Source organism: Fringilla coelebs (assembly GCF_963513975.1).
Source record: "Fringilla coelebs genome assembly, chromosome: 6".
Lineage (NCBI taxonomy): Eukaryota > Metazoa > Chordata > Aves > Passeriformes > Fringillidae > Fringilla > Fringilla coelebs.
In genome coordinates, this window is record NC_140034.1 from 38,495,520 (window position 1) to 38,520,512 (window position 24,993).

Consider the following 24,993-nt stretch of genomic DNA (forward strand, 5'->3'; position numbering starts at 1 on the left):
CGGCGCGCCGCCCGCCCCCCCCCCCGCTGATTGGCTGCCACCGTGCGCGCCAATCACGCGGTAGGGCGGGGCGGGACCGTGGCTCGGGCGGCGACGATGGCGGCGGCGGCGGCGGCCGCGCTGGGCCCGGCGCCGGCCCTGTGCCGCTCCGTGCACTGGTTCCGCCGCGGGTTGCGGCTCCACGACAACCCGGCGCTGCAGGAAGCGCTGCGGGACGCCACGTCCCTCCGCTGCATCTATATCCTGGACCCCTGGTTCGCCGCCTCCTCCGCCGTGGGCATCAACCGCTGGCGGTGAGTGGCACCGGGCCTGCGGGCCGCGGGTGGGACCGTACGGGACGAGGCTCCCGCGGCACCGGAGCGCTTTGAGCGGGGCCGCAGCTGCATACGCTTCCGTGTCGGGCCCACTTAGTGCTGCCCCCGGCCCATCTGCAGGCGAGCGGCTGTGCCCCGTCCGCTTGGCCTCGCCACGGTTTTCTCAGCCGTGCTGCCTGTGTGGGAGGATGCCTTCAACTTTATGTAATGTCATTAGATTTTATCAGTGGGGCGAGTGTATGAGAGCAGCAACCGATGGACACTTAGCTTTGGGAAACCCTTTTCCCAGAATCTAGAGACGAGGGCAAAGAATCCTCAGCTTCGTGGCTGCACCACGCCTCCTCTCTGCCCTTGGGCTTGCCGGGCGCGCGTAGGCATGTGCGCACGCCGCTCCGTTCCTGCCGTCGCTCAGATTTTTTAGGGCAATGCACATCGGCTGCTGCTAAGAAACTAGAGATGAAGCTAATGGGCTTTTCCTCATCTCTGCAAATGGGAAAATGTATAGCATGAGTCACGTCTGTGCAAAGATCAAGACCTCACTGTAGCCAGTAACATTACATAATGCTCTTGTGTCAGGTCTCAGCAGCCTAAACATTTGGAACCCCAGTCCAGATAGAGAGTCTCCCGGGCAAGACTCCCATGCATGCAAGTGAAGCACATCTCCCACTTCCCCCTCAGAGGAAGTCGACAGACAACTACCCGGCTTTGAGAGCTCTTGGAAATGTCACGTGGCTGTGCACTAGGGAAGCTGTAGTTGTAATTGATAGCTTCTGCTGTGCACCTTGGCTTCATTTCAAGGAATGGACTTGTATGGGTCATATCTGTATGTTTCCAGAATCCCACAGCAGAGGATGGCTAAAAAATTGTAAATGTGCAGAAGTCACCTCAGTGTAGTCATTCAAAGTACAGACAATTGTGAATTCTGTTACAGGAATCTGAATTGATCTTTCCATAGACCAGGCTCTCTGCAGGCAGCAGCAGACAGAAATGCCTTTCACGTGCTGCTGTTGTTGCTGACTGTCCTCATTTGGAAGAACCAAAGTGGTGGCACAACAGATTAATTCCTGATCTGTTTAATCCTTGTTTGTTTCCACCAACGTTATAAAGGGAGGGAAACAGTTAGGAGTCTTCTTTATGTTGTAATCATGGAATATATGAGCAAGTAGAGTTTTTAAAAATAGTGTTTTCTTGAGGTGTGGAACTACTGCAGAAGTCAGAAATGAGCACCACTGGCTATTAGGCAAAAAACATATTAGCATATTACTTATGTTGGCTAAAGTTCCATTCATTCCCATTGTGAGTCTTGGCTTTGTTTTGCTAATTTTTTTAATCCAAATGTTTGTATTCATAGTTCTGTTCTTCAAAGGCAAATGCTTATGTTTTACCTAGTTCTCACAAATTTATCGTGTTGGAAAACTCTTGTTATTTAACTGCACAGCATGTGTGAGCCATATAGGAGTAATGCTTGTTAAAATTTTTATAACCCCTTGGGCAGTTGATGCGCGTACTTAATAAGTGAAAAGTGGGCTGGGGCTCAGGGAGTGGTTGGTTTAGGTTACTTGGACCTGGTTCTGGGTGTTCTCCTTTGGGATAGAGTGCCCTGCTTTCTGTGAACCCTACACCCTTTTCTCCTTCCAGAAGTGCAGAGTAAATTTGTTCTAGCTGGAAGCTCACAGTTCTCATTGTGGGCAGTGTAGCTGAGGAGAGAGAAGTTGCCACTTTGCAGTGCAGTTGTAGTAGCTTGGCTTTCCTTGGCTGGGGGGGGGCGGTGGGTCTTTAGGGAGCTGAGTGGGTATGGAGGATGGAGGGAAAGGTAAGGGTTGGCAGGCTCACTTACAAAGGGTTGTGGGTTTGTCAGCAGCGCCAGGTGCTGAAGAGACATTAAAGTTTTAAAGCTGGTGTCTTTTGCAGAGTTAAATAAAACAAAGTGAAGTTACTATGTAGATGGGGTGATGTGTGACTGGGAAAGTAAATGTTATACATTTGGTGGTTTATAGCTTAGTGGGGGATCAGTAAGACATACCATTAAATGCAGAAAGCATTTACATGGCTTTTTAGAGTTTTGGGATGAGAGGGAATGGAAGAATATCTTGGTGTGCTCTCATCTCTGTGCCTTCATGGTGCAAGGTGAATTGCAGTTCTCTTTGCGATTATTCAAAGTACAGATGATTCTTGCCTTGGGAGATCTTGGTGCTCAGTCTTGTGCTACTGATGAGCTAGGAGAGTACATTTCTCTGCTGTGACATGGTGTATTTATAGCTAGAACTGTAAAACCTGCACAATTCTTGCAGTATTTAATTACTTTCTTTGGAGTAATGCATCAAAATTTTTCTCCTTCATATGCAAAATCCCTTTTTGCCCCAAAACCTGTGAAAAAATGTACAGTAAGGAATTACATGGTTTATACTTTCTCCATGTAATGTGGAGAGAAGAATTGACAAGGGTGTTCTCCCACCTCTGAGGGAGAATGTGGGAAGTGGGTTGCAGTAAGAAGAAAATCCTCAAAGCCTCTTGAGTCTGGACAAGTACAAATTGCATATGAGTGAATGGGAGCTAGCTGGTGCTGCAATCTCATAAAAGTTGTTAGACAGACCAGAAGTAAATATGAATTCTTGTTTTCTGGTTCTTGTCCAGACTTCCAATTTCATTTGGTGATGCAGGTTTGCTGGAGTTCCATGCAAATTCTCATTTGCCTTTTAGCTGTAACCCATCTGACTGACACTAACTGCTGGTGTTTCTTCTCTGCAGATTTCTTCTCCAGTCCCTGGAAGATCTGGACAATAGTTTAAGGAAACTGAACTCTCGCTTGTTTGTTGTGCGAGGGCAACCAACAGATGTCTTCCCAAGACTCTTTAAAGTAAGAGAATAATTTTTTGGAGCATAACAAAGAAAAATTGGTGACCTGGTGCTAAACTTGCTTTCAGTCGCTAATGATTGGTGATTCCCTCAGCATCTCTTTAACTATAACTAGTTCTTCACTATAACAAACTTTCCTCCTTAACTACAACTAACTACTATCTATAAGGACCAGCTGGAGAGCCAGATCTGCACCTGAACTCAGACTCACAAAGAAATGTAGTTGTAGGGTGTAACCTGCTATCAGAGTGCTCAGGCTTCTGTTTTTGGATGGTGGTCTTGAACTTCGTTTCTCTAAGTCATCTCTCACAGGGCTGCACTGTGACACACAGACCCTTCTTTGTTGAGAGCTTCTTCCCTAGTGGCAATTTGCTTATTGCAGTTTTTACTTAGGAAGACTGCTGTGTCCATAGACCTTTACAGACAGCAGAAGTAAGTACACTGATCTGTATGTGAATTGCAAGTAGGATTTTCCTTTTATTTTTCTGTTCAAGACTGCAGTTTAGTCATCTCAGCAGCAGGATAGAGCTTGGGTCCAAGATTTCTCCTGATGTACTGTTTAGGAATATGCAGTTACCTTAGTGATCAATAATGGATTAGTGGGGTACATTTCTAATATGATATGTCAGTGCTGCAGATGTCAGGGCTGACAACAGCATCTCCTTGAATATCAGGGCTTGTCATTCTTCTCCATCCTGCTCTAAGATTGTATTTCCCAAAGTCTTTGAAGCTTTTTGACAATGTCTTTGATAGTGTTACAAAACTAAATGAAAAAAAACATGGCTCTTAATAGTCATATGAGTTGGGGGTGTCATGTGGGCTGTGCCTTACATATGGTTGACAGAACTAGTGTCCCCCAATTCCTACTATAGAGCAGCTGCCAGAGAAGGAGAGGTGAACTTGAATATGTACCCTCCTTCTGTAAATGGTTTTGATGTGTATTTTCTGGAGGAGGGCAGTTAGTACTGGGGAGGAACTGGACTGTGCAGATGAGAAGGGGCAGAGATACTTATTTTGGCTTCTGCATCTTAACACATGACACAAACTATGTGCTGCTTTTAGCCTTTTCAGAGTCTGGATTATTTTTATCTTTTGATCTGCAAGTAAGTTCCTAGTAGTTCATGGCCTCTTTAGTTCATGGTACTCACAGGACAATTAAAACTCTTATTGGAGAAAAATGCTCAATTGGTTAAAGAACAAAAACTAGTTGGCAGTCTGAAGTTTGGAGACATTGGTTGTGTAATCAGCCAGAACTGCTTTTTGCTGCAGTCTGTTTTGTCTGGGTAGGTGAGCTGATGAATATCTCAGGAGTAGTATAACAGAGCTGTAAAAGGTAGAGGGAAGTTGATGCTTTTACATGATAAATGTATGGCTTTGGTAGGGATTGAGGCCTCTCCAGAGCTGCTGCACTGAACACAGAATTAGCAGCAGCTCATGGCTTGCTGTCAGCTTTTGTGAAGAGGAGAGTTATGTCACATTTGCTACTGCAATACTTAGACCTAATGTAATTTCTGCTCTCGCTGCCAGTAGCTGAGCTATGTTGTCATTAACAGTCACCACAAAGGCGCTGCTGTGTATGGATACCATGACAGGTGCACTTGTTAGCAATGTGTTAACCTTTGCAGAAGTTTTTTGTCTGACTTCTTCTGAATAAGCATCTAGTTTTACCTCTTCTATAGAAGTACACTGTTCACTGAAGTGTTTTCACAATTCCTTTGGTGCTTTTTCCCCTACAGTTTTTCTTTGCTCTAGGTTAGATACTAAGAGGCAAGTCATCAGTCATGACTTTTCTTTTGCAATTTACTGTCATACAGGTAACAGATTTTCTGGTTGCTTGTGCTCTGCTTCCTGTGTACTACTGCATCACGTAGAGCAGTGGACTTCTCAAAACTGTAGGAAATACCTGAATTTAAAGTGTTGGCTGCCTACCTAAAATCCCTCTAAACCTAATGTTTTTTATTCTATTCCATTCTTTCAGGGTAGTAATGTGTGTTCCTTTGAGACCTAATCCATCTTTTCCAAGTCCTCCAGTTGCTCGTGGCTTTCTTATAGAAGGAAGAAAAGTTTAAAATGAAGCTATTAAATCACGTAGGAGCAGGACAGGGCCTGGAATGTCTGTCTGACCCCTGCTCTGAGTTATGGATGCTGTCATGTTCTTACTTTGAAAAATGGGTGGAAGATCTCTTTAAGATTCATTGGTACATAACTTGTTAATTTCTCTGTCTTTCCTAAAATTAACTTTAGAGCTGAGTCTGCAAGTTTAGAAATGTAAGTAGTTTGTACAGTTGTTTTCTGCTTCAAAATCCCCTTCCCCATCTTTGGCATTACTTTTAATGGTCTTCAGGGAGCTACCACATTTGTTCTTTGTGCTTTGCTTCTCTTTCACAGGTAAAGTCTCCTGTATGTACAGGGGTGATTTAGACTGACTTGGAGAATGTGGTTCTTAGTTGTGTGAGGGTGTTTTTTAAATGTCTGTAGATTTCTGGTTGTGTTTGCTAAACAAATCTGAGGGCTGCTGCTTGATGGATGTCTTGGGAAGGTCGCTGTGGAAACCATTAAGCCTCTTCTCATAGGATTCATTTTCTGAGGAAAACTAGGCCATAGACTTTGAGAACAATCTGTGCTCTAGAAAAGCCTGGAAGAGTCTGAGTGCTCTTTCGTAAGGCCTATGCTATGTAATTTGTGAGGGATCTATTAAAGCTATGAAGCTGAGAATAAGTGCATGGCTTGACTAGGGGGGTTGGAACTAAGTGATCTTTAAGGTTCCTTCCAGTTCCAACCATTCTATAATTCTACAATTCTAAAATAACTCCAGAAAGGCAGGACTTCAAATCTGAATTGCAGTATCATACTCTACTGTGCTCACCAGAAAGGACAGTAACTGAGTGAACCTATGTCCTGCAATTTCCTGTTTCTATTTGGGATAGACAATGGTTTCCTATTATGTGATGTTTTTAAAGAGATATCAGAAAAAATTTAGACTGTATTGGTTTTACTTAATGTCACCACAGAAAAACACGGGGGGGTTGAGCAGAACTTCTGTTGAAAGAGCTTTCTGAAATGCTTTTTCTGCAAATGCTGGAAGAGGATGGTAAGGTTACTTCAGGACAGCATGTGCAACAAAACGTGTTATTGATAGGCTCAGGAACTGAGCTGAAATCTAAGAACGGTAATAGACAAGAACTGAACCTCCTCTGATGTGTTTTAAACCTGACATCTACAAATTTGCATAGCAGATCTGATGTTTGCTAGAGCTGATAAAATTGTTGCTTCTTTGCTTATCTCAAATTCAGATTGCTGTTCCTCACAGCAACACTCTCAAGGCTTCCAGAACTTTAAACTGCTCAGGAATTCTGAAATCTTCATTTGTAACTGTGCTGGTTAGAAATAGTCTTCTGTTTGACAGCTGGGTGTATTGTTTTTCTTGCAGGAATGGGGAGTCACTCGTCTCACCTTTGAATATGACTCGGAGCCATTTGGGAAGGAAAGGGATGCAGCTATCGTCAAACTGGCCAAGGAGGCTGGTGTGGAGGTGGTGATAGAGAACTCCCACACCCTCTATGACCTGGACAGGTATGGGGAGAGAAAGGGCAGAGGTGCTGTCAGGGCTAGGCTGGGATTGTCCTGTCTGCAAAGACTTCGGTCTGTTCCATTACACTGATCACTGTCATCCCGAGTGAGCCTATAAGGATTACTTGGCACACTCCTCTTTCAATTAGAACACGTCAAAGTGCTGACAGTGACGTGAATGTACAGAAAGGTGTTGCCTCAAGCATATTAAACTCTGTACTTGAGTGTCATTTAATTTGCTCAGCTGTGTCCTATTGATTGCTCTCCTTGAGCATGTCCTCAGTGTATGGACTGCTTTTTTTTTTGCTTCATTGTAATGAAGGTAGTTGAGCTGTTGTCTCAAACATGTTATGAAAGCAGGGCTTTTAACTGATGGATGTGTCAGTACAGCTGGAAGAAGTAAAGCAAGGTAGATTGGAACAAACTTTCCTTTTTCTAAAACCTGAATGCTTTGTCTTTGTTGTGTGTTTGCTATGTTTGTTTTTTGATGTTGAGTTTTTATATATATTACTTATATGTAATCCCTCTATATACATATAATTTTAAATGGTGGTGACAGTCTTTCAGCTAAGACTCTAAGGTATGCTTGACTTCAAAGCCAGTACAGTGTTTTAGTATTATTCTTACAGGTTGCTTGCTTTTTTTTTCTTTCTCTTTTTTTTCCCTTTTCTTTCTGATGTGACTTGTGCCAGTAATGCTGAATGTAGATTTTCTCCTATAAATCTTTAACATCCATAATTTCCTATGGGCAGGAGCTTTGTAGTTAGCACATACTGTGTGGAAATGTTTGTCCCTGGAGTGAGGAGGATTCTTGAACCTGTCTCGTGAGCAGGTGCTGTTTTCTAATTCTGCATTAGAAGACCATGTTTATTACCAAAGTTTATTACATCCTCACCCCTCCAAAGTCAATGGCCATCACATTCTTCTTCATGTCACCTATGTCTTTTCCAAAGTGGAGAGTTTCAGGTGGAATCTGTTCTAAATCTCTTGTTTTGTCATCTTTCTTTGTACTTCTAGGTATTTCTAGAGGTGGAGAGCAGTGGTGAAAATGACAACGAGTGTGCAAAATGTAGAGGCAACATAGATTTTTGAGTGTTATAATGTGTCCTGTCTTTCCCTAACAGTAGCATTATTTCTGTTTTTTCTGAGTGCTGCTAAACATAAAACTGATGTCTCAGGGCTTCCTTCCAGAATGGTCATAGCTATTTGAGAGGCTGCTACTGTATAAATAAGATTGCATATGGAGAAACAACATGACCAACACTGCAATTTAATCTGATATTTTTGGCAGCTGGTTATGTGGTATATAGGGAAATTGTAAAGTTACCTTTTATCTTTAGCTATCCCAGATAGCTTATTGTGTCAGTAATCTTTATCATCATGCTGTTTTTTGTCTCTTCCCAGATATTTTGTAAAAAATATTGAGCAGCACAAGCCCTAGCTCAGCTCTGTGTTGGATTTCTCTTCCTATTGGAAAAATAGATTCCTTCTCTAATTCTGTAAATCAAAGGATTTTCTGTCTGCATTGACTTTTTCCTTTCTTGCAAATTGTTGTGGTTTCTTTAAATTTTTTCAGTGAGGGATCTAGTCAGATGGCTTCTCAAAATTCACATAGAATATATCAACTAAATCTCCTTTGCCTCAGGCTCAAATGTCTCTAATAGATTTTCAGGCACAACCTCCCTTTTACCAAAGCCAAATTAACCCTCCAACATATTGCATATATCTATGCATTCACTGTTTCCATTAGTGTTTTCTACCCATCTGCTTAATGTTCACATCCGTCTATTCATTTGTCCCTCCGATGCCCCTGAAATGCTTTTAAAATCTAGAGTGGTATTTACTTTCTTTTTCCCCCCCCATAGTATTTGGGCAGTTTTATATTACATGCAGCAAGCAGCTATTAGTTTGTGTATTTCATGATGTCCTTTACAGTATCTGGGTGAGTATTTGGTGGCCCTGGCAAGCTTTTCAAGCATAGTATTATTTTGTGCACTTTTTTTCACCAGGCACTTTTTCCTGGTCTCCCAATGTGTCACAGCATCTGATAACATTTTCTTTTAAAAAACCAAGAGTCATAACCTCCCTAGATACCTCCATAGTGAATACACCTGCAAAAATATATGCAGGGGTTTTCTTGTGCTCTTACAGTCTCTCCTTTCTTTAATGAGTTGATCACCTCTTGGGCCTATAAATATCTTGGAGTGTCTGTAAATGGATGGTTTTGGTTAGGTTTCTTTTACTACTCACACTTTTTTCTCAAACTTTGATTTCGATTAGGAGATGCAAGAAGGCTGTGGTTTTTAATTTAACCTACCAAAGTTTGGTGGGTTTCTATCTTTGTCTTCATTTTTCCAAAAGATTCTGCCTCTCTTGTCTTAGCTGATGCTATTCTTTAATTGTTTTGACTCTTGTGATCTTTCTGAAGATCTTTTTTACATATGTGGTCTTTTCACATATGTATGGTATTGTTGCTCCTGGAGGAGTGTTAAATTGACACATGCTCAAGTAACAGAGCAGGCAAGTGATAACTAACATTTTCAGCTTAGCACTGTCTAAGACTTAAGTAATGAATTATCACTTCTTGTGGGTTCTTGATTTCTTGTTTCATGGGGCAGTCATTTATGGCAACTAGAAAACTGGGTTTTGGCAGGTGATGGGCTGTGATAGATACCCAGTCTGTGTAGATGTACTTGAGGTGTCCTGTAACTGACATTTCTTGGTTCTTGGTATCTCCGAGATTTCTCAGCAGGTGATAATACAGTTTTTGATACTGTATTTCTCCTGGAAGTCTCACACTATCTCTCCCTCCAGATTCTAACTCTTGGTATGTGTTGTCCCTCTGCTCACCCTAATGTTTTTCCTGCATAATTAGCAAGTGGTAATAATACCTGGTGATGGCATCCTACTTCTCATCTTTGTTTAATCAGGTTTCTGACAAGATTGTCAGCCCAGTTTCAAACAATTTAGACTAATCTTTCACTCCTACATAAATTAATCCAGCACGTCTCTTGTCCTCTGCAGTGTATTCCTGGTACCACCTTCACCAGCTTCTTTTAAACATTTGCCAAGAACCTGTTAACTTGTGAATTTGACCACTTTTACCCAGTAGGAAGATTACAATTTGCCCCTTGTTGGCACTGCCAGTATAGCTGTGTGATTATCGGAGCGTCTTTCACCTCCTCTTCCCCAAAACAAGGAGAGGGGTGTAGAAAATGAGCATCAGTGCTGGTAAAAACTCCTAAGAAAATCTGGGAATTCCCAATAAAGATGAGCAATGTTCAGATTGTAGAAGTCAGACAGAAAAGATAATTTCTTGGGTATCAGCTTAGCCTGCTCATAAGCCTTTACTTGACAGTTATTCTGACAATTTCCAGATGACAGATTGTTTTGTCTCTTCCCTGGATCTGCCTGTTTTCTCCTCCTTAGGATCTAAATCCTTTGTAGTGTGTTTACTTATGGTCAGCACTGTGGGTTCTGTAACCCAGGCAGGCTGGGTTGTTCAGCAAGCTGGGAGTGGTTTAGGTCAGAAAAGAACACCGTGATCTTGTGTGTTTGTAGCATGCATCAGGATCACCTTTTCCTCAATTACCCGAGCCTAAGGCTGAAATGACAGTAGAATGTGTTCTCATAGGAGCACGTGCTAACTTAAATGAACCAAGCGCAGGGAAGTGTGCATGCCTTGGTGCTTCTGCAGTTCATTACATTGTGCCAAAAAGGTGGGTTATTTCTAAGGAGGTCTAGTCAAACTTCTGCCTCCCACATCTAGTTATCCTCTCCTGTCTTGCATGGTGCTCTGGTGTCAGGTATTTTCCCTCACTGCCAATACCCAGCCTGTCATCAAGTCACTTCTTCATCTCTCTTCTTCTCAGTATGTGTTTCTGTGGAAGTTGAACTGCTTGTTCTTTGTTCAGCATCTATCAGATGGACAGATCAGTTGGTTATCCCTCCATCTCCTCTCTGAATCTGTAGAAATACCCTTTGTTCTACTAGACAGAGCCCTCCGTGAGCTCTGTGGAGCAGGGATTTGGATCAGAGCAATTGCATAAGCTGGCAAGGCTAGCAAAGCAGTCCGTGTGAATTGGTACTGGGGTGCTTTGGGCAGCCTGTGTGCTGAGTGCTGGCATCCAGCTCTTCCTCCCGCAAGGAAGCGGGGGAGCACCTTCAGTCCCTTGCCAGAACCCAGCCTTGTCATTTGCAAGCAAGCTGAGGTGTCAGGTGTTTGGGGCCAGCAGCTTTCCTAAGCCCATTAGCCATCCTGCAGGGGCACTGCTATGGAGATGATTCAGAAGCTGACACCTGTGGGGGCGTGAATTTGAGTCTGCAGACACTCTGCTGTCACAGGTGACTGACTGTAGGATACCTTATAAATCATAGCAATGCTGCAATTGTTTGGTCAGGTTTGGGTTGCCTGCTCTCCTGAGGTGAAGTGTGACTGATGGTCAAACAGACCTTCATAACTTCTGGCATCCAGGTACCACTGTCAGATAGTGCTGGGCAGCATATTGCTAGTTTTGGGTGTGCTCACTAACTAAGGTTAGGTTCTGTGTGATGAATACAGTGATTCTCTGTTCCACTTCAAGAAAACTAGAACAATTGCTGCATGTGGCAAATTGGGCTGGGGGAGATGGGTGAAGTGTGGGTATTAAATCCTAGGGAGGTGTTGTATTGCACAAAGTAGTTTCTTTAGTTGTTTTGCACTGGGTGATCTCTCTGCCCTATAGCCCTGGTGGTCCGTCCCCTGGCTACCCCTCCCCTCGCCCCTCCTCAGTGGTATCCCTTGGGCTGTGGTTCTCTTCCCCCACCCCCATTCCTTCAGGTATAGAAGTTCCCTGCAAGAAGGGAACCTCCTCTTTTCTACCTGGGGAGTTGCCAGAGTCTGAGGTGTTCCTTCCCAAGCCAATAAACAGGACACTCGTCCCCACGTGGAGAAGAGCACTTCTCGTCTTTTGCTTTTGTCCATGTAAGACCGTGTGGGCCAGGGTCCATAGCTAGCTGGAGTGGACTCAAACAACAGCCCGAGAGACACGGATCTTACAGGGAGGAGCCTCCCTTTTTTTGTCATTGAAAGTCCCGTGAAAGTGTATGGCCTGGATTAGAAGGTCAGTATAAGGAAGGAAAGAACTCCTGTTTGGGGAGCTTCCTGCACAATTTTTTGTACAGAAGCCCTGAACAGTACTACAATACCCATATCCCATACATATCCCATATTGTGCAATATCCAATATTCAATACTTCTTTTCCTGGCAGTATTGGGAAAGGTCCAGATTTAGTGCGTAATGCCTATGTCAGGTGCTGTGAAATGTGCAACTTGTCCTAGTCCTGTCTTAAAATATTTGTGTCCCCGATCCAGTAAGTCTTTAGGAATTCTGGAGCAGTACTAGGTAACTTCACTCATATTCACATCCTTGAGGATTTCAAGTACAGACGCTAGCATCCATTTGCTAGTCACAGTGATTTGCTTCAAGTAGCTAGCTGTCCACAGAAGTTTTAGCTGTGCTTCTTGTACAATGGTGTGCATCTCGAGCTCAAAGGCAGCTTTAGCTGGGCTGAAAAGAGTGGTGGTGTGGAAGAAGTAGCTTCCCTGCCTTCATCACAAGCGCCTCAGGGCAAACACGGTGCAGCTTTGTCGCATATTCTCTTCCAAGCTCTGAATTCCTATGGAAACAAGTGAGCCTCTCTAGAGTGCTATAGCTGGAAATGCCTCAGTTCTCATCCAGTGGAAACACTGATTTTCTGGGGATCTTTGGCTGGTCTTGTTTGGGGACTCACAAAGCAGCCACAGAGAAGAGTGTGGTGGGTAGTATTCATGAGTTCTGTCATTTCTTGCCATCTCTGGGGTGGAACATGGAGACGGGAAGAAAGTGCGTGCAGGAAAGCAGAGATGCGCTGTGGTGTGCTGTTGCAGGATAGAAGGTGTTGGCTGTAAGACAAATGCAAATGTATCTGTCTATGTCAGAGTGCTGTGCCCACACCGTGGCCATGTCTGTTTTAGCCCGGCACTAAAAATGTACAGTGCTTTGCACTCTGTCCACATCCGGATGGCCTTCCCTCCCTCCCTGCCCTGTTCGTTAATGTCGTTATCTCCCAGTGTTTACAACTTAAAAGGAGAAACCCGGGAGGAAACTGCAGGAGGCTTCATTTTTAATCTGTTCAACCGTGCTGCCCGTGGGGAAGGCTCCGCTTCCCTCGGCCGGGGTGTGTGGGAGGGCTGGCTCCGGGCCGGGGCCGCTGCCGGTGCGGCGGGGAAGCCGGGTCACCGCGGAGCACACGTGCGGGAGCCCCGGCCCGGCGTGTCGCTCCGCCCCGCCACACGTGCGGCCCCGGGGGAAGGGCCGGCACATGGCGCCGCCGGAACACTCGGCTTTAAGCCCGGCCCCTTGCATAAGCTGTTGATTGTAATGGGTGGGGAAGGCTGCTGTGCTGCAGCTCTTCTGTGAGCTGTGGGGTTGCCGGCCTCCGCTTTATGTAATGCTGGCGATCCCTGTGCTGTCGGCTTTGCTGTTAACTCCTTCCACTCCTACAGGAGAGGGGTTAAAAATGGCATCTTTCAGCCTGGGGAAGTTTATCTTGCCCAGGGGGCTTCTCATAGTTGTCTGTCCCAGGAAAAATAAGACTGCATGGCCCCAGCAGGCTGTGGATGCTTGGTGAAGTAGAGGAATGGAGAACCCTGACTGTCTTTTTCTATAGTGTGATCTGACGAAGGTCAATACCATGAGACAGGGCTGCTTGTGACTTTATGGCATAGAGGAGGATAGTGATCTCTCTAATCACAGGGAGAGAGGAATGATGCAAACTGGGATTTGTCTCATCCAAGACAGGTGGAGGACGGGTCACTAACAGGCTGAGTCTTTTGTGTCAGACAAGAAGGAAGTATGGTCAGAATCAGATTAGGACATCAGAAGGTGTCAGGGGACCCAGATGCAGGTCTAGGATTTGCCACCTTGGGGAGACAGACAGGCAGCAACCAGGTAGAGATTTCATACAGGGGTCTGATGAGGAGCTCCAGGAGAGAGATGTGATGCTCAGCTTGATTCAGCTGGGGCTGTTTTGAGGTGGTTTTTTTCCCCCTGTGGAGATGAGGAAATATATGATGCTTTGTCTTCTGATGTATTTTAGAATTTTGTTTGGTTGATTTTAATATCCCTTTGAGGGATGCATCAAGTGAAACGTGGGTCTATAAGGATTTCTGTATCCAGAGTGAAAGGCTATCCTGAGCAGAGATAGCAGGGTCCAGTTTGGATGTCATTTCCCTGTGTTGTCTGTGGTAGTGAGGCTGTGTTGTTTCACCTTGTTTATTTTATCTCCAGAATAATTGAGCTGAATGGCCACAAGCCACCCCTCACCTACAAGCGCTTCCAGGCCATCATTAGCCGTATGGAGCTCCCAAAGAAGCCAGTGAGCACTGTAATAAGTCAGCAGATGGAAACATGTAAAGTGGACATCCAGGAAAACCATGACGATGTCTATGGGGTCCCATCCCTGGAAGAGCTGGGTATGTGTCAAGAGTGAAGGCAAGGACTACTGCTAGCTGAAACAGGATCTAGTGGAACTGTTTCCAGTGGCTGGCACATGTTCTCACCTGACATGGGCTGCCTCTAGCCATAGCATGGCCTAATTTTTTCAGCAAGTGCCGGACCTTGTGATAACAAGCTGGTGTCCCTTGCACTGCTGTTGATGCCCAGCATCCCCTTTAGCACTGCTCTGAAGTGCTCTGCATCTGTCATTGTGCTCTCTGCTGTACTGAGCATGTAACCACTGTACTCGGAGCTCATGTCCTCACCAGCTGCTTTCCTCCTACTGCAGTCTCAGGTGTGTTGTGTAACAGACCTGAAGAGGTAAACTAACTGTGTACCAGGTTTAGGTAATTTCATTCTGTTATTGCCAAGCAGCACCAATTTGGGAACTTAGCAAGACAAAAGATATTACAAAAATTTCTTTCACTCGTCCTGCTGTGCCTTACAGTCCTGTAAGACTTGAAGAAGGAGAGTGAATAGCTGAGGCATGAGGAATGCAAGACCTACATCAGGGAAGTAAATCTAAATGCAAGGGAAGAAAGGACTAATGCAGAATACTGTCTGTGTGTCTATGACTGGAGGCTCCATACCACCTTTATAGGAAGTATCGCCTGGCACCTTAAAGCACAGCTTCAACAGTCATGTAAAAGTATGGGGCTTCACAACAGGAGTATCCTAAGGGCTGCAGTCCTGCATGGGTCTACTTTCTTTATTGTCTAACCAAATGTGAGACTACCTGTAACCTTACACTGCTCTGCTTGCTGCCAGGGGAGGCTCCTCTGTCTGCCCAGAGCACTGCAGGAGGACTGTATTATTGCTTCCCCCTTTGCAGTGGTTCTTTTGCACTAATCCAGTGCCTTTCCCAGCACCAGCCTCAGCAGAATAGGAGCCTCACCAGGAGCAGCTGGGCTATCTAGTGAGTGGCTGATGTCAATGACAAGGTTGTAAGGCAGAGCTATGAAGCAGATGTTTCATTGCCAGCTGCTCTGGCCTTTCGAGCAGAACCCTTTGGGTAGTGCTGACACACCAGAGAGAATGCTGGCTGTGAGCAATGGGGAAAGTCACCATGAGGCTGCCTGTAGCATTGCAGGGAGAGGCCCTTGAAGTGCAGTGTCATGAGCAGGCTCTCCCTATATCCTACATGATTTGCCTGCTGTACAAGGATTAGAGCAGCAAGTAAGCCACATTAGGCAACTGTAATATGTACTGTCTTGCTGTTGTTAATGCGTTATCCCATATCTATGCCCTTTGTCTGGCACAGCTTCAAATCTTACAAAGTTCTTTCTCTCAGGCTTTCCTACAGATGGTCTTGCCCCTGCAGTCTGGCAAGGAGGGGAGACAGAAGCTCTGGCACGGCTGGATAAACACTTGGAAAGAAAGGTAACCCCTTATTTAAGTGGCGTTTCCTGCAAACTGCCTCCAAATGAAAAATGTAGTGTTTGTTGCCTATTACCCTATTCCCTGCTCTTCCTAGCAGTGGTCATAGTGTTCACCTGTGGAAATGAGTGTATGCTATTGTTGGCATGCTCCTGTGGTCTTAGGTTTTGTGTGGAGCAGGGAGCTCATTGGGCTTCCTCAGGTCCAAAAATTTAGAGCAGTATGTTATTTATGCTGCTGTTTGAAGCACATTGGATTCTTTTCCTTGTTTCTACTTCTCAGTTTCCAGTAGAGGAGTGCAAACTTGGAAATTCTTCTGTTAAGTTGTTCAGTCCCTGCTGCACACTGTACACCATCTGTTTTTATCTTAGGTATTAGTGCAAGTACATGCTTATAAAAGAATGCCTTCCCATTGTCCATCAGCATGTTAATAGGGTGTCTCACTGGCTGGAATTCCTTGAGCTCCTTGTTGAAATAATCAGATTTTTTTCAATGGGGCTGGTGTTCTTGATTATAGTGTACAAGGCAAATAATTTTAAAGTAACAAAAGGTGACCCATCTGCCAAACCATGGTTCAGTTTTAACCATTTTATACTTCTTTAGTCCATCAAGCTGGGTAGCTTGATGTCAGTTGTGGAAATCAAAGCATAAAATACTTGTGCTGAAGAGGGAATAATTTATCAACATAATGCTCCACAAAAGGGTCTGAATTTCCCCAGTTTACTTGTTCAGTGTATGAAGTAAGATAGTCATACCTGCACATAAACAGTTGTGTTAGCTTGTATCCCTAGGAACCCCAGGTTGTTAGCTCCTGTATGCAAAGCAAAATAATCTTCTTGGGCAAAATAACTGGGTCCTTTAAATCCTGAGGCAAAGGTTTTGCATTTCTTGAATGGGGCTTGGGGTTGGGATTGCCTGCTGGAGATCTCTCCCAGCAGTGGTTGGAAGTAAATAGAAGAGACTGTTATCAGATGTAAGTGGCCTCACCACCTGCACAGAGGCTTGCCTTTAGCAGTGTCCCACCACTACAAGGGGTTTTTGGCTCATTTCTCCTGAATCTGTCTAGGCATGGGTTGCAAATTACGAAAGACCACGGATGAACGCCAATTCATTGCTGGCCAGCCCTACAGGACTCAGTCCCTACCTGCGTTTTGGCTGCTTGTCCTGCCGCTTGTTTTACTATCGTCTCTGGGAGCTGTATAAGAAGGTAAGACAAAGGGTTCACCTGGAGGGCAGGTGGGGTTTGAGCATATATAGCATGAGGCTGGTTGCCAGACAGTGTGCCAGAATTGGTGCAAAAGATAAGTTGCCTCCCTGGCATTTAATTGTTGGGCTGAGCTTGTTGCTACTACCAGAGGAGGCTGTTGGGAAAGAAAGTAATTCTCATGTATGTACTCACACAGGCCTTAAATCTGGTAGTACTTTGCTTTTCAGTCTGGACTTGTGTTATGTAGAGCCATTTACAGTTAGTTTTAAATCATTCCAGTCACTTGTCATTGTACTGAGTGACTTCTGTCAGTGCTCTGACTTCACTGTCTGGGCTTTCTGATAAGGGGGGATCTGCCACTGAGCTCCTTTATGGCAGTGGTCAGTAGGTGACTTGGGAAATGTGTGTAAGTGCATGGGTGCCTCACAGCTCAGCTTCAAGAAGCCAGTCCTTCTGTGCTTGTGAGCAGCCGTGTTCCCTCTCCACAGGTGAAGCGGAACAGCACACCCCCCCTCTCTCTGTACGGACAGCTGCTGTGGCGGGAGTTCTTCTACACAGCCGCCACCAACAACCCCAAGTTTGATCGCATGGAGGGGAACCCCATCTGCATACAAATCCCCTGGGACAGGAACCCTGAAGCCTTGGCAAAGTGGGCAGAGGGCAAGACAGGCTTCCCTTGGATTGACGCAATCATGACCCAGCTGAGACAAGAAGGGTGGATCCACCATCTGGCCAGACACGCAGTGGCCTGCTTCCTGACCAGGGGTGACCTCTGGATCAGCTGGGAGTCAGGAGTCAGGGTGAGTCTTGGCATTTTCAGATATTTGCAGGAGGCCATAAGGAAAACAAAGTCTCCCTGGCACTTGCTGCAAGGATGGGCCCACAGGTATGGCTTTTCCTTCACATGTAAAAGGTGCATGGAAGAGAGGATTTGCTAGCAGGCTCTTGGCCAGCCAACAGCCTGACTTCTTTCTGCCTTCTACTGCAAGGCTCTGACTGTGTCACAAGCCTCAAGTAACCATAACTAAATGGGGGGGGGGCTTTTAGTTTTGGCGGGTTTTTTTGTAAAAATTCTCTCAGTCCGTCTGTTTTCTTTGCAAGTTCAATGTCACTTCTTAACTGACCTTTTTCCTCATTATAAAATCCATCACCGTGCCGGTCAGGGAGTGCTCCATGACTGTGAAATCTGAGTCTAGAGTCTCTCAAGGAAAGAGGTAAAAGACCCTCCTCTTGGGCCATCTGAAAGGACAGACAGCTTGAACCTGCCCAGTGTACATACTGCCCTGCACAAGAAGTGGAGGCAGGGGCGTCTAGTCATAAAGCTGACAAAGAGCATAATTGAAGGTGCTGCCTAAAGTGAAGCATCTGTGCATGGATGTGAGTTACTGCTGAAACCTTTCTGCCCCTCGATGGTACTGTGAACTGGGATGTTCAGAGGGGTTCTTTCTTCTTGCTTTGGTGCACGTTCTTCTGTGCAGCATCCTCTCCTTCCCAAGGTTCATGCTTTACACTTGCTGTGCCTGCCAGGCTAGGATCAATACCCAAAGCTTGCTGCAACACTAGGTAGTGATTTAGTCTGTAGCTGCATGAGAGATGAGCCAGCACTTTATCAGTGTGAGCAGACCATGCCTCCCTAAGGGAAAGTGTCAGGAAGTGAGATGCATTGACCAGCCAACTGATTTCAGCCAGCAGATGACCTCTCTGCTGCTGCTCTGTTCTCATAGCTCAGTGCCTGCCATTTGAAATAGCATCTTGGGTCCTACTGCCACAAAGTTCTCTCCAGGGAAGGTCTCAGTGCCTTTTCCTCCAATTGCTGCAGGTGTTTGACGAACTGTTGCTGGATGCAGATTTCAGTGTGAATGCGGGCAGCTGGATGTGGCTCTCGTGCAGCGCGTTCTTCCAACAGTTCTTCCACTGTTACTGTCCTGTGGGCTTTGGACGTCGCACAGACCCCAGTGGTGACTATGTGAAGTAAGTGATGTTAACTGGAGCTGATCTTTGTTTCTGCATCTCTAAGCTGAAGTCAGTCAGTGGCTTACAGGTACGCGGCACTTTCTGTGCATTGTGTGCGCTACACTGCTTTTTCCTTGTGTTGCAGGAGGTATCTGCCCAAACTAAAGGGTTTCCCTTCACGATATATCTACGAACCATGGAATGCCCCAGAGTCTGTGCAGAAGGCAGCCAAGTGCATCATTGGGGTGGACTACCCCAAACCCATGGTGAACCACGCAGAGACCAGCCGACTGAACATCGAGCGGATGAAGCAGATCTACCAGCAGCTGTCACGCTATAGGGGCCTCTGTAAGTACCAGCAATTGCAAAAGTTTGTGTCTTTAATAGGAGGTAAAATGCTGGGAGAAAAAGTCATGATTTAAAATAGGTATTACTTGCTTCTCTGGCCTGTTCTTGCAAGAGGAAGCAGTGCCTGCCAAATCTGCTCAACTGGTTTCCAGGGAGAGCTCCATTATGTTCTCAGACAACTGAGAGTGGAGTGTTTAGGTCTGAGAGCTGCTGATAGCGTGGCACAATCTATATACCAGTGGTGAATGGTCCATTCTTCACTTTGTAAGAAAACCTAAGCAGTATATTCTAAATAAATGCACAGCTGGATCATGGTGTGTGTCTGTAGTCAGCACTGGGTTAGTGCAGCTCTGAGCTCCTCCTGCTTTGGGATATGGATGTGCTGGTTGGTGATCACTAAGGTATTTCTGTGAAAAGCTTCTCCCGGCCCAGTTGTGTTTTGTTTCTTAACTCATCCTCTTGCCGTTCTCTAGGTTTGCTGGCATCTGTCCCTTCTTGTGTGGAAGATCTCAGTGGCCCGGTCACAGACTCAGCTGCAGGGCAGGGCTGCAGCACCAGTACAGGTGAGTTGGAGCTATTTGTGTGCTTTTGATTTGCATGGCACGTTAAAGGTTACAGGCAGGAGAGGATCCTTTTCTAATAAGAAGAGGCTATGTAGCTAGGAAAACATTCACATTCCTTTACGCTTTCTTCAAAAGTCCCCAGTGAGCCTTCATGTCTAAAATGGCCGAAGAATAAGAGTTCATTAATGTGAATCTTTTATTGCCTGTATGGGATCTCATACAGCCACTTAAAGGAGAAGTGCAGATCACTGTAGGGTTAATCAGGTATAATTAAGTTGTCATCTGTCAAAGGAGGATACTTTGTGTTTGTTTGGGGTGACTTAATTCTGCTTTTAACAAAGATTTTTTGGTAAAAGTTTTCAGGGAGGCTGTGATCAAATGGCTCTGTGCTTGTGCAGTCTTTTTTCTCCCAGCTCTGTGGCAGGTTAGGCATAGGTGTACGTGTGAGGCCATCTAAACACAGGGGAACCATTGCAGTGACTCTTCTCCCTTCTACAGCAGTGAGGCTGTCTCAAGCAGACCAGGCTTCTCCAAAACGCAAACACGAGGGAGTGGAAGAGCCATGCCCTGAAGAACTCTACAAACGAGCCAAAGTGACAGGTCTCCCCACTTCAGAGATCTCTGGAAAGAGTTTGTGATTGTGAGTACTTCCTTGTGTGAGCTGGCTTAAACTACCTGGTTCTGGAAGCTTATAAGGCTCAGTTTTTACTCCCACCATTTTAATGAACAAAATGGACTTCCTGTGGAGGGATGTGTAAGGCTCCTAAGTGTAATTCCGCAGCCCAGAAGTATGGCAGTGGTCTGCCTGCCGGCCGTTTGGATTTTGTGTAACACGCTGTTAGCCCCCTTGTCCAGTGGAGAGCGGTGCCCTGCTGCTGGAGCTGTCACAAAGCACAGTTGTTGGTGCATTTGCTCTTGTGAGGCTGCTTCTCCTTCCACAGAGTGGGCTCACAGCCAGGTTCTCCCGTCTGGTGGGGCTATGGGCTAGAACAGGAGATCAAACAGGTCCAGTCATCTGCCTGCAGTGCTTCAGATCCCAGGAGGCAAGGAGCTGGTCATATGTTCTGACAACTTTTCAATATGACAAGGGAGGTCAAGGCAAATTGTCTCTTTTACTGTCTCCTACAGCCAGCGACAAGCACCTTGCAAGTGAAGAGAAAGAATGCTGAAGAGGTGACCAGAAGAGTAGGAGCTGCTGTCACAGAGGGACTGGAACTTGGGATCTGCAACAGAAAATCCAGGGTCTCATATAACTGTGTAATTCCAATAGCTGCCACAGAAGGGCGCTGCATTACTTGTGCTTGGGAATATTTGGCTTTCTGGTTTCCAGAGAGCCAAATACATCTCTTCTCAGCCATGCCCAAAATCTGCCCACATTAAAGAGGGCAAAAACATTCTGTCAGCTTGCTCACTCCCATGTGTATCTTTCTTTTCTGACAATGGCTCAGTGCGTATGAGTTGATACATTGATGTAGGATCAGCACCTGCACATCTGAGAAATACTGAGCATCTTTTCTCAGCAATAGTTCTTGGTAGTGATGTATGCTGATTAATTCAAATTATAGTAGGAGTTAAGAAGGAAGCTGCTACAATGTCAAAAATAGAGAATCCATCCTACGAGAGAACAGGGAAAACTCAGTATTTCTTTCCTTAGGCTGACGAGAAAGGAAATGCTTTCTGAGTAAATCAAGGTAATGCTTATGTGGGATGGAAACAAAATGAAGGTCAGCTGTAGCACAAGAACAGATACACTCGAAAGACACTTAAAACTTTCCCTGCAAAATAACCTTGCCACTGCAACGTGAGTCATAGTGGTATTGCCTGGAATGGGCGGCTTCAGAGCTGTTTGACATCTGGGGAAGAGGAACTTTCTACAACTCCCTGGAAGGAGGTTGTAGCCAGGTGGGGGTTGGTCTCTTCTCCCAGGCAACCAGTGACAGTACAAAAAGACAAAGTCTTAAGCTGCACTGGTGGAAGTTAAGGCTGAAGAAAGTTCTTCACAGGAAGAATGGTTGGGCATTGGAACGGGCTGCCCAGAGAAGTGGTGGAGTCATCATCCCAGAGGTGTTTAAGAAAAGATTGGATATGGCACTCAGTGCCATGGTCTAGTTGACATATTGATGTTAGGTCATATAGGTTAGACTCAGAGATCTCAATGGTCTTTTCCAACCTAGTTGATTTTATGACTCTGAGAAGGAGGAATTCTTCAGAGAATTGAAGATCATGCCTTCCTGTGAGCAAAGTAGTATCTCAGAATAGATCTGATCCAAATAATAAGGAAGCTACACCTGGGCCCAGCCCTCTACAGCATTTCCTTCCCTGACTGAGAGCTCTCAAATGGAGCCTGTGTCCGGTGTGTAGCCTGTGCAGTGCCTCATACTGATAGAGGATGTATTACACATCAGCTCCTTGAAGTGAGTCTTCCTCGAGGTCAGAGTCCAGTGTCCATTTTGTTTGCTCTCTTCTGTATTGGCATCTGTGTTTTGAATTTCCACACAGTGAACTCCTGTACCTGCCCGCTGTTCCTCCTTGCCACTTGCATTCACGCTGGTGCTTTGTAGCCTAGCAAGGTGATTGTGTAGCTTTCCTGGCTCTTAACCATACACTCCTTGCTGGGTCCTGTTACTTGTCAGGTCAGCACAGTGCTGGCAGAGCACCTCTGCCTGCCACCAAAGAGTGCAAGGGGGAGGGTGCTACTGCAGGAGGTTCTCTCTCGAGGTTGTTTCCAAGAGGAATTACATTGAGTAGCTCGTCCCATGCAATGGGCTGCTGTTGGCACTGTTTTTATTTGCTGTCCAAAACCTTTCATTCCTGCCTGACACAGATAGTGTGGGGCTATATGTGAGCTTATGGAACTAACTGCTTGGGGAGTACAGGAGTTGTCTCCCACTGGGATAATCAGATTCAGTTTTGGAGCCTGTGTTTGAACCCAGAGCAACAGGGCCGTGAATAGAAACTGAGTCAAACGTACCTGAGAAACCTGAAGTGGTTGAATTGAGTCTGTGAATAAATTTAATGAATAGCTGAATAACCTTTCCTTCCCGTTCCCTGGGGCTTTGATCTTACGTTCTTTTTCCACAGAGAATCCACTGGACAGACTGAACAAGTAAACAAAGAGTCACTTTTCCTAACCTTACTTTATTCTAAACTACTATTTGTAGTCTGCCTGGTGGATAACCCAGTCATCAACAGGTCTTGTCCCCTTCAGTGTGACCCAGCTGTTACTCCCATTGTCTTGGGGGCAGAAAGGTAGAAAAAAAAAGAGATACTCCCCTACCCCCATCTTCTGCTACAGAGAGAAGAAAGGGGAAAGACATGCACTTTGTATACATAGGTTACAGAAATTGTGACTTTTGTCATTTGGAGAGTTTCATGCTTAGGCAATGGTCTGTAAATAAAACTTTTTATAAATGTCTTTAACCCTCTTTTTGATGTCATCCAATTATTTCACTTGGTAAATGGAATTTTTGGGGCTGGATCTGTGGGGGTAAAGAGTCAAAGGGAGGGGAGGCTGCATCTCCTACGTGATCTAGAAGGCTTTGTGGAGGCAAGGGAGATCGCACTTGCAAAGTTTCTTTCAGTACCTGGGATGTGGATGGTGGTATTTGGAAGAACTGCAGCTGAGGTAGTAGCACTGGAAATGACGCACGCACACATCAGGCTAGCCAAAGAAAGATAAGGGAAAAGCTCCCTTCAAAAAACCTTGTAAGTAGGCTGGGATTCATCCACTCTGGCATCTTTTCCCAACTGAAATGATAAAGGTGGGTAAAACTGTGTGGCAAGTAGGGAATGACTGTTCATTGTTTTCATTAATATTTAGAATTGGGCATCCTTGGTTGAAGTACAAGATGGCAGATTGAACAAGTCTATGCCTTGCTTAGCTTTCTGACAAGTCCTTCCTTAGTTGTGGTGCTAACAGTTTGAGTTCAAAAAGATTTCACCAGTTTGTGGGGAAGGAAGAAGCCATCAGTAACCATTAGTAAAGATACCATCTTTGTTTCAGAAGCAGCAGAGGACTGCTGGCGGCTGTTGTAAAGAAGGTAGCATGAAATAGATGCCAGTTTGGGCGTTTCTGTTTCCTCTGTTCTGTCTCTTGGGGCAAGCTGGCAATACCTGACCTGGCACAGGCACCCCCAGCACAGGCATAGTGTGAGCTCTTGGCTCGGGCAGAGGGAACAGTTGCCTTTTCATGCTCTGAGAGCAGTGGCTTTGGGGTGCTCACCAGGGTGGCGTGAAGGCTCCTTTCCACTGAGGGTGGATACTGGGGCAGAAAGTCCTACAGAGCGGTGAGCAGTTGTTCAGCTTGGGTCCCGTGTCAGTGGTGGACCCTTGGCTAATGACTTCCAAGCTAAGTCATGAGCTTGTATTAAATACACCAGACTTAGCAATCTAATAACTAGCAAGGACACAGTCAAGTTCTTGGGCATCCTGCCATCCTCCTTGGTGCTCCTGTGTAGACCCACTTACTGGAACCTTTATCTTAGCAGAGTTCCATGAGGTACATAACTTTTCTTAGGAAGCAGCAGGACTTAGAAAGTGCGTGTAGCCAGGTAGTTCCTTGTCGAGGTTCAGCAGTGGGACTGATCTGGGACGGAAGTGCCTCAGCTCATGGTATTGCTGAATTGTTCTCTTGTTTCTGGCAAGGACCTTCTAGTCTTGAAAAAATAAAACTTCAGTGCTTGGGGTAGCTCACACATGGCAAAAACCTTTTGAAAACAGCAGCCTGTGCCTTAGAAAATGACAAGCCAGAATGACAGTAAGCTCAGTCCAGCTTTTTCTAGCCCAAGTGGAATAATGTAAATTAAAGCTGGAGAGATTGGGTTTGAGGTTTCTCCTCTGTGCTGGCCAGGATGTCTGTTTTACCTGTCACAGGAATGATGGTGATGTGGCTCAGGATTAGAAATGCCTAACCTTGGATTTTTAGCAGAACTCCCTGCTCCATGTGCTGGTGCTTGAAAAAATTTCTGTCCTCCATGTCTCTTCTGTCTGCATAAGGAAGGAGCTGGAGTGGCTTCAAGAGGTGCTGGCTGAAAGGTCTGAAAATAGAAAACTCACCTGGATATGAAGAAATGGACCTGGAAATGTGGCCATTTGAGGTACAGGGGGAAAGAGCAGTGAGAAGGATGGCTGACGTAAAGAGAGCAGTCTGGTGTGACAACTGCATCTGGGTGGAGACCAGGTGGTTCAGCTGGGGAAGAAGAAGAGCAAAACTTCTCTGAGCACATAACCTCTCCTCAGGTTTCTCTAAGGCTGAGTTGGTCTGAAGTGAACCTGATGGTCAGTTGGAC

General features: G+C 45.5%; 1 protein-coding gene across 1 annotated transcript; it reads left to right on the forward strand.

Annotated features, from left to right (window-relative positions):
• On the forward strand, positions 1–23,119 carry CRY2 (cryptochrome circadian regulator 2). Its single transcript, XM_084208387.1, has 12 exons — positions 1–293; positions 3,063–3,171; positions 6,601–6,743; positions 14,051–14,235; positions 15,549–15,637; positions 16,701–16,841; positions 17,330–17,641; positions 18,661–18,812; positions 18,940–19,142; positions 19,616–19,705; positions 20,204–20,345; positions 20,834–23,119. Exons 1-11 carry the CDS (start codon positions 97–99, stop codon positions 20,341–20,343), a joined length of 1,761 nt encoding a protein of 586 aa, XP_084064513.1. The 5' UTR covers positions 1–96; the 3' UTR covers positions 20,344–20,345; positions 20,834–23,119.
• The last annotated feature ends 1,874 nt before the right edge of the window (positions 23,120–24,993 follow it).

Excerpts from the sequence above, each read along its gene's own strand:
- CRY2 (XM_084208387.1), top strand. The coding sequence starts at position 97 with ATGGCGGCGGCGGCGGCGGCCGCGCTGGGCCCGGCGCCGGCCCTGTGC. Across the intron at positions 6,744-14,050 it reads ACCCTCTATGACCTGGACAG|AATAATTGAGCTGAATGGCC; the intron begins GTATGGGGAGAG and ends TTTTATCTCCAG. Across the intron at positions 18,813-18,939 it reads CCCAGTGGTGACTATGTGAA|GAGGTATCTGCCCAAACTAA; the intron begins GTAAGTGATGTT and ends CTTGTGTTGCAG.